Raw genomic sequence first — 9,110 nt, forward strand, 5'->3', positions numbered from 1 at the left:
ATGTTAATTTTGTCACTACATGAATATTAAGTGTTGTTTTAAATGGATTTTAACTAACCAAACTTTACTAACTTTACAGAATATATATGAATATTGTTGTAATTTTTGCTGTTGTTTTTGTTGCTTCAGAGTTAAGGAAAATCACAAGTCATGATTATTACCCTGTCATGTCAGCTGAACCTTGGCGCTCCCTTGTTTATAGTTAGGGACTAAAGGCGAAACGCCATTGGACAGTTACAGACGCATTTTGATCTTATTGGTCCAGATTGACGTCAATCATCCATGGGGGCGGGCTGAACACGTTTTGCACGGGGAAATAGATCCAAATACAAACACAGTCGCTTGTTGTCATTGTTGTGCGAAAGGTTTGGAGTTTAAAAGTAAAAATGTACAAAGGTGTGTTTCTCCTCGCGCTCATCGTCAGTCCGGCTGCTGACGCGCTGGACAATGGTCTCGCGCTGAAACCCACAATGGGCTGGTTGCACTGGGAGAGATTCATGTGTAATATCGACTGTGACAAGGACCCCAACAACTGCATCAGGTAAGAGACATCGGAGCTGTCAGATGGAGGTGATCCAGCACCGTCTGACATGTTGGTCTAATATGAGAAACTCGTCCTCCTCTTCCTCCTCCTTCTCGTTTATAAAATGTCTGAAAGCACATAAAAGTGATTCAACGTATATGAAGGCTCTTAAATGTTACTACTGTTATACATGAGTCACGTGAGATCCTCTGTGTACAGGAAGTGACAAAAACAAAATAAAAGGCTTGTGGTAATTAATCCACAGTTTTAGTTTCACAAAATAAAAATAAAAATCCTTAATTTATCATCACTTATCTCGTATTTCTGACCACAAACTCATGACACGGTCAAGTATAACAATCACATATATGACGTTATTCCGTGTAGGTAGTATCATCTCTATCTTGTAATTATGACATCTTTATTTCATAATCGGCAAACTGTAAAAGCAGTGGACATAATGGCACCCGCCTGATCTAATTTGCCTTTATTTGTTCTTTGGTTTGAGGCACTGGGAGATATTGATGTGTAATGTAATAAGCTGAAATTTGCAAACCAGTTTGTAAACAATGAAAATAGAATAGATCAGAGAAGAGAAACACACATTAAAAGAGATTATAGAGGGCTGTAACAAAATATTATTATCCAAATCATTCTGCTGATTATTTTCTCAATTAATCAGTTCATCGTTTGTATGAAAAATGCCAATTAGTATTTCTTAAAACCCAATGTGACGTCTTCAAAAGTCTTGTTTTAGCCCCCAGAGATATTCAGTTTACTATAACGTAGCATGTCCTCTGATTTGAGAAGCCAACGCCGGCATATATTTGCCACTTTGGCTTGAAAAATTATGACAATTAACCAATCATCAAAACAGTTGCTGATTCATTTTGTGTCAACTGACTAATTGACATCTGGCATCTTAGTTCACTGGGATAGTTTCAGGTAAAACACTCTGATCTACTTGAGGTTACTTCACCAGTCGAGTTTTTCCTCATGATTATTCAATGCAAAGTCATAATTAGGGCTGCAGCTAATGATTATTTTCATTACTGATTAATCTCTCTCATGTAACTGATTAATTGTTTAGTCTATTAAATGTCCAGAGCCCAACATGACGTCTCCAGATAGACATTCAGTTTACTATCATATATGACAAAGAGAAGCAGCAAATCCTCAAATTTGAGAAGCAAATGCGTAAAAAAATGACTTTGATCGATTCTGCTCTGGTCATAATTACAAGTTAGTCAAGTCTCCATTTCTTTAATTTTGTCATTTGATGAATGCAGAGCACTTCAGAGGTAATGCAAGATCCTGACCCCTGTTTAGTATTAGGGACCTCTATGCTGATAAACATAAAATGCCTCACTCCCTGTGCAGAGAGAGAGGACCTGGCCAGCAAAGCATGGAGAACACCAAATGTCAGCCTGCTGGATGAATTGTTGTTGTGTTATGAACAATAGGGGGAAAAATGGCATTTGTTTTGTCATGAAAATAGCGTGTATTTGTGTGTGCCATATTGCTCTCGTACAACACATTGAACACTGGCATCTAAGTGATACTATCAGCCCCGCCTGTCTCCTCCTGTTGCCCTGGCAGTGAGCGTCTGTACATGCAGATGGCAGATGTGATGGTGAAGGAGGGCTGGAAAGACGCCGGTTACGAGTACGTCTGCATCGATGACTGCTGGCCCTCCCACCAGCGCGATGCCCAGGGTCGCCTGCAGGCAGACCCCAAAAGATTCCCGGGGGGCATCAAGAAACTGGCTGACTATGTGAGTAGTAGATATAAAAGAGGCACTTTGGGTGTGAATGTACTATTAATGCCATAATTTCTCTATAGACAACAAAGAGAGAGATGTTCAGATAGACTTGAGGATAGTAAGAAATACTTGTATGTCAGGTATATCACTAGCTGGAAGGAGCAAAATGAGAGTATGTAGTTTTTATTATAGTTTCCAGTCTTTGGGCTGTATTATGAATAGTATACACAGTTATGTAATGTATACCATGTCATATTTAACACATGTGTTTTCATGGGGTGCAGTGTTAACCAGCGTGTGGTGCAATGCGTCTTAAGTTTGGAAATCTTTGACAAATAAAAAGTTTGGGTACGCCTTGTTAAATAACTCTAGAAGTAAAAGTGATTACACAGTCAGATTACATATTCATTATACATCCATCTGAGCCGGCCTGCAATTATTTACATAATGAAGGGGGAGGGGGGGCAGATGTGGAACCCAGGTCTCAGATTTCATACTGGTAAAAAATTCAGCACCTGGAGCCAAAAGAGATATGTAGGCACATATTGTCTGAGGTAGGAGTGTGCTGTCGGTCTCTCTTGAGTTGGCGACCACTTTGACTATGACAGCTAAAAAGTCATGTTCACCAGGAAAGGGATATATTTAGGCCCACTAAGGCAGAGCCGTGTCCTGCAACAGAGGAAGTTTTTAGCTGTGCAACATCGCCACCTACTGGTGCATATCCACAACCAGCCAAGAACAAATCTGCAGTCAGTACTTGGAAACAAAATGAATGAATTCTCATTTGTTTTTCTGTTTTAAGGTCCATTCTAAGGGACTTAAGCTGGGTGTCTATGCAGATGTGGGGAGAAACACCTGCGCTGGATACCCTGGCAGTCTGGGTTACTATGAGACAGATGCTCAGACTTTTGCCGACTGGGGTGTGGATCTACTCAAATTTGATGGCTGCTATATGGACTGGACCTTGCTGGGAGAAGGTGAGCTTTTAATTTACAATTATTTGAACATGAAGCAATCTTTATTCTAACAGTGTGTGATTTGCTCTGGTTAAGGCTACATGAACATGTCAAAAGCACTGAACAAAACCGGAAGAAGTATCCTGTACTCCTGTGAGTGGCCTTTGTATGAGTGGCCTTTCCGACAGGTGAGAGAGACGTTGTTTGTTTTAAATTAGAGCTGCAACAATGAGTCGAATAGAAATGGGGAAATTATGACAGACATTTGTCGCTATTTTCTGACATTCTTCAGACTATACAATTACTCGATTCATTGAGAAAATAGATTTAAAGTACACTACTCGATAACAAAAATAATCCTTAGTTGCAGCCCTACATTAAATCTCAACATACTATTATTGACCTCTGGTTTATTCTACCCACACAGCAGTAAAAATACTTTGATTATCACTATACGTCATGTGTTACGCGACATAAAAGAGCACTTCTGCACCTGCAGCCCAACTACACAGCCATTCGTGAGACGTGCAACCACTGGCGCAACTTTGCTGACGTGTACGACTCATGGAGCTCCGTCAAGTCCATCTTTGACTGGACTGCTTCTCATCAAGACATCATTGTCCCCTCAGCTGGGCCTGGGGGCTGGAACGACCCCGATATGGTACTCTGCTCTGCGCAAGCTCTTACACACTCCTCTCTTTGACCTCAAACTAAGCACAGAACCAGTGGCCTTCAAGTACCAAGCTGTTTAATTAGCATTTTAATAGCTTCTCTTCCAGTTGCTACATTTTGAAGACAGAGTGCAGATTTGTTTCTGAACTGGAGGTCCACTGGAACTTGAAGGAATAGTGTGACATGTTGGGAAATTAACTTACTTGTTTTCTTGCAGAGAGGTAGATGAGAAGATTGCTACTGTACAGATAATATTAAGTTACAGCCAGAAGCTGCCTGACTTAGCTTAGCATTAAGACTGGACACAGCTAACCTGGCTTTTTCTAAAGGTAAAAAAAGTTAACCTCCTGTAAAACCACAACGCATCGTTTTTTATATGAATCAAACAAAGGAGATGCAACGTGTGAAATAATGAGTTTTAGAAGTGCTGGTAGGTGGATTTTGTTACCTTTGGACAGAGCCAGGCTAGCTTTTCCCCCCATTTCCAGTCTTTGTCATTTAAAGCATTTGAAGCTATAGCCAGCAGCTTGTTAGCTTAGCACAGAGTGATGAAACAATAGGATTATTCACTCCCATAAAAGGGTTAAACTGAGTTTATTTAAAAAAAACACAAACTGTCACAAAGTCTAAATTGTTTACATATTTATGACTTTGGTCCATTTCTCTAGCTTGTAATTGGGAACTTTGGCCTGAGTCGTGACCAGCAGGAGTCTCAGATGGCATTATGGGCCATCATGGCAGCCCCTCTGCTCATGTCTAATGATCTGAGGGACATTTGTCCTCGCTCCAAGGAACTGCTGCAGAACAGACACATCATAGCCATCAGCCAGGACCCACTGGGCAAGCAAGGGTACCGCACTGCCAAGGTGGGTGGAGAGGTGACACAGAGCAGCTGTCAGCAGTTATAGTACATTTAATTTCTATAGAGAAATGCTAAATGCTTTGTGGTCACCTTAGCAGGGCCTCAGACAAGACTTTTTAGCAGTTATCTTAATGAAATCAATAAATGTGGGTGACAAAGTAGTAATGGCAATTCTTAACACTGTCCATTGTCAAAACAGAATAAAACATATCCCTTTCTACAGGTGGACAGTTTTGAAGTGTGGGAGAGGCCTCTGTCTAAGAGCCGACTGGCTATCGCCGTGCTGAACAAGCAAGAGATCGGTGGTCCCCGAGGGTTTGTCATCAGAGCGGTCCCTGGTTGGAAGACCTGTGACCCCCAGTGTAACGTCACACAGATCCTGCCTCAGTACAAAGAAATGGGTGTCCAGACTCCACACAGCAAAATGGTTCTATCCGTCAACCCTTCAGGCACCGCTCTGCTGACTGTCACTCCCATCAGCCGTGACTTTAATGTGTTTGACAAGCTGCACTGGCACAAAACGTCTGTCAAACGCAAGCACACCACCATTTTGTAGTCATCAGGTGGTTGTGCACGTTAGCTGCCTACAACATTTCAGTTGTTTAAGGTGGAGAATTGTTGCCCTTTTACAATTTAAACACGTTTTTGGAAAATTTACAAAAAAGGGAAAATGTTGACAAATGACTGATATTATGAACACCTCATTTTTATCATGTTGAATAAAATCACTGGAAAATGTTTTTGCACACTTGTGAAATGTCCAGACTAGGCTGCTAAGTTTTAATTATCTTTAGACAAAGCTTGAAATTTGCACATCTGACGAGTATAGTGAAACGGAGTCGAAGGAAGAGCCTAACTCCAAAGTATGTTTTAATACATTTATTGAAAATAGTGACAACTTCCTCCAGAAGACTGAGCCACAGTTTAGAACTGGATGACCTGGCCCTGTAAGAGAACAGATAAAACTTCAGTTAAAATGATGTTCAAGCAGACTTAAAACATACATGTGTCGATGATACATGGTTCACTCCAAATGCTGCTAGAAGTGACAGAATTTCTACCGTGGAGCATTATGAACTTCTGTATTGTATTCAAATAAAGATGTTTTGGAACAGTTTTTTCCACATTTGTTGGCTTAACCCTACACCTAAGGCAAAGTCAAGAACCTATCACGTATAATTTGCCATCTTACTCTGATCCTAACATTTTGGGTAAAGAGGAATTAATGATATGGGTAATAGGTTAATATGCTATGTGTCTGTCCGTCCTATTTAAAAAAAAATCACCCTCCTTGTCAAAGAGCAGGATTCACCATCAGCTTATCCTTGAAACTAGATATAATTTTCTCTGTCTGGGTTCATAAGATAATGGCTTAGCAATGGTTCTTTGTTTTGCTTTTTAGTATTATGGTGTTACAGGAATCAGTTACAATTAAGATCCAATTTCCCCTGAAATGATGTCCTTACTTGACATCTTCCCTACAATCAAATCACAAGCATTTATGGTCAAAAGTAAAATGAGAAGCAATAAACTACTTTTGTAACTTTGTTAATGATTTGAAATACCACATTATGATCTACATTAGGTTGGGCAACTGGACCAATATAACGATCACAGGTTCCTACTTAATATAGAGGTGGACATAACTTGACTAAATACTAAAATACAAACAGGTCTGCAAAATAGTTTAGGGAAAGTTTTTTCCCCACTGTATTTTGTCTCCTTATGTATGGGCAGTGTGTACGTGCACCATGTTGTATTGCAAGTTCAACACCACATGCATCTTGGAAAAGAAAACATCAAAGTGATGATCAGTACCTTTGACCATTTTATTTCCCATATTTTTTCCACTTCTAGTGGCATGATTCCAATCTAAATCAATTCACCCCACATCAAAACAACCCTCTTAAAATGCCATTATTGTCAGAGTTGGGGCACACTGTCAAACATCCCTCACATTCATCTGTATTTTTTAAACATGCAATCTTCTACAGTTGTATGCTCACTGATTAAAGAAATCAATTGTAATAATTCTATGCCGTAAAACAAAATCCCTGTAATAGTGCCGTCTTTCTACTGGTGTGCTGTTTAAACCAGTTATTTTGTCAGTGTTCCAGTTCAGCCTAATATACCAAATCTAACATGTCAGATGTGTGTTTTCTGGATAAACTTACAGCTGCCAAATCAAATAAGCCTTTCCTTACTATTGTGATGTCATAGTATTGATGTGACTACTATTAACTAATTTTCTATGGATTGTTTTCAGATCCACAACATACACAATTTCTCCATCCTAAATGTTGCGAGTTTAGGTGTGACATCCATAGGTTGAGCGCATGGTTTAGCTACAGGGGATTTAGAAAGTGATTTTGGGGTGCTCTGCATAGATTTCTGACCTGAGACACTCTGAAAAGTACCCATGAAATACGGCACTCAGACATTACTAGATAAAAAAACACAACATCAATGACACCTACCTTTCTCTTCTTGTCACCACCCAACTCGAAGTGCTTGCATCTCTTGATGGCCAGCATTCTCTTGGATCTGCAGTTGGGCTCCACACACTCAAGCCTCAACACAATCTTCTTTGTGGTCTTAGCCTAAACAGACAGAACACAATTGAGACCAATCTCTCACACACACACACACACACACACACACACACACACACACAATACTAGACAAGACAGAGGCACAAGAACGCTTTACATACCTTCTTCCTAAAAATGGGCTTTGTCTGACCACCATACCCACTCTGCTTTCTGTCGTATCTCCTCTTACCTGCAGAACACAAATAATTAAGACACATTTCATAATACAGCTCATTTACCACATACTGAATATGATCACTCATTAATAAGGGATTATTTACCCTGTGCATAGAGGGAGTCCTTTCCCTTCTTGTACTGGGTTACTTTGTGGGGTTGGTGCTTCTTGCACTTCTTGCAGTAGGTCCTGCGCGTCTTCGGGACGTTCACCTAAACACAGAACATCAACTTTGAACATATTCACCCAAAAACAGTTATACTGATCAAATTTTTTCTGTTCAATCTCCTTGACAATTTGGAAATGTTGCCATATTGTCGACCGGAACTAGTGAACGATATTTATAAGCCTACGGGTCTTACTGACATCCATTGACGCCAATTCTGCTAGCTATCTATAATGTTACGTGGAGCAAAATGTGACGGTTTGTAAACTCAGTCGACATCTTGTCACGTTGACACATTTTGAAATGTGTCGTTAATTAACAGAGGGCTCGTAGTCATCAAGTATTAGCACCCCGATCAGGCGAAACGCAGACGTTAGCAAGCTAGAATGTTAGCATTGTAGCTAGCTAACGTAAATTCAGTGCGAAATGGCAGTTTGAACATGATGCTGCAGCAATGTAAAAAGTGAAATGTCTGTTGTTTGCCTTTACGGTTAATCTGTCATTTCACTTTAAATATCCTTAAAAGAAAGGCCGGCTATAGTGGAAGTGTGCTGGCAGCGGCATTTCACCACTACCACAGCAAGCATTACTAAAGGGTCTTTAAACAGCCTAAAATGAACAAAACATGGCTAATATTACCATCGTTATGTGTATCAAAACATAGTTCACATATATAGTTTAATTAAAAGGACTAATGATGCATTAAAAGGCAAGATTGAGTTTGATTCTGTAAAAAGTATTCGAGTGATAATTTCGTACCATGGTGGCGACCCGATGCAGAGGACAAGAGGAAGGTAGATGCCGGAAGGAGTCCCTAATGTAGACCTCAGCGGTGCACCGGCCGTACAGACTGCCCCCTAGCGGCGGGACGTTTCAGGAGGCCAAACTGCAAACAAACAAGAAACCAAAGAGTTCAAATTTTAAATTAATGCAGGGAGTTTTGTAAAAATACAACAAGAAGATTTTCTAATGCCTGCAGAATTTATCAGTTTTAAGTATTTTCTTTCTCTTGTCCCTGCAATACTCAAGTTGGCAGTAGACTGAATAAGTAATCCCCTCAAATAAAAGTGTAAGAGTTTAACTACATGCAGTACACAAATGTGGTCCTGTGTTAATGTTTAGCCCGCTTCCACTTATCACCAAAACTGTCCAGAGGGCTGATATGAAAATGAGCAGGAAGAAAAAGGGGAAGTAAGCGGAGTCGATTCCTCTCTGTGGGTGGGTTTAAGTTTCTTGCATCACAGACTAACACACATTTTATGGAAGGCGAGCAAACTGAGGCAAAGGTTCATGCCACCGCCTCAAGCATCTGCAGTTGTCTCTCTGATGCTTTACTTTTCTGGGTGTCTGGGTAAGTGACAAAGCTCTTTGAATGTAGACTGTAAGGTCAAGAAGTATTTTTA

The 9,110-nt window shown here is 40.2% G+C and overlaps 2 protein-coding genes across 2 annotated transcripts; one reads left to right on the forward strand and one right to left on the reverse strand.

Annotated features, from left to right (window-relative positions):
* Positions 1 to 386: 386 nt before the first annotated feature.
* gla (galactosidase, alpha) lies at positions 387 to 5,532 on the forward strand. Its single transcript, XM_070912834.1, has 7 exons — positions 387 to 541; positions 2,123 to 2,297; positions 3,088 to 3,262; positions 3,338 to 3,429; positions 3,741 to 3,902; positions 4,582 to 4,779; positions 4,999 to 5,532. The coding sequence occupies exons 1-7, from the start codon at positions 387 to 389 to the stop codon at positions 5,329 to 5,331; spliced, it is 1,290 nt and encodes a 429-aa protein (XP_070768935.1). The 3' UTR covers positions 5,332 to 5,532.
* A 107-nt stretch (positions 5,533 to 5,639) lies between these two features.
* rpl36a (ribosomal protein L36A) lies at positions 5,640 to 8,502 on the reverse strand. Its single transcript, XM_070912835.1, has 5 exons — positions 8,467 to 8,502; positions 7,648 to 7,753; positions 7,489 to 7,556; positions 7,253 to 7,375; positions 5,640 to 5,720 (listed from the first exon to the last, which is right to left on the reverse strand). The coding sequence occupies exons 1-5, from the start codon at positions 8,467 to 8,469 to the stop codon at positions 5,700 to 5,702; spliced, it is 321 nt and encodes a 106-aa protein (XP_070768936.1). The 5' UTR covers positions 8,470 to 8,502; the 3' UTR covers positions 5,640 to 5,699.
* Between the last annotated feature and the right edge of the window lie 608 nt (positions 8,503 to 9,110).

This window comes from Enoplosus armatus, chromosome 10 (assembly GCF_043641665.1).
Source record: "Enoplosus armatus isolate fEnoArm2 chromosome 10, fEnoArm2.hap1, whole genome shotgun sequence".
Lineage (NCBI taxonomy): Eukaryota > Metazoa > Chordata > Actinopteri > Centrarchiformes > Enoplosidae > Enoplosus > Enoplosus armatus.

What these genes read in the sequence shown, in the direction of transcription:
- rpl36a (XM_070912835.1), bottom strand. An exon ending in GGACTCCCTCTATGCACAGG is followed by an intron (nt 7,557 to 7,647) that starts GTAAATAATCCC and finishes TGTGTTCTGCAG; the next exon opens with GTAAGAGGAGATACGACAGA. An exon ending in AGCCCATTTTTAGGAAGAAG is followed by an intron (nt 7,376 to 7,488) that starts GTATGTAAAGCG and finishes CTGTCTGTTTAG; the next exon opens with GCTAAGACCACAAAGAAGAT.
- gla (XM_070912834.1), top strand. Translation starts at nt 387, where the DNA reads ATGTACAAAGGTGTGTTTCTCCTCGCGCTCATCGTCAGTCCGGCTGCT. An exon ending in ATGAGTGGCCTTTCCGACAG is followed by an intron (nt 3,430 to 3,740) that starts GTGAGAGAGACG and finishes CTGCACCTGCAG; the next exon opens with CCCAACTACACAGCCATTCG. An exon ending in GCTGGAACGACCCCGATATG is followed by an intron (nt 3,903 to 4,581) that starts GTACTCTGCTCT and finishes CCATTTCTCTAG; the next exon opens with CTTGTAATTGGGAACTTTGG.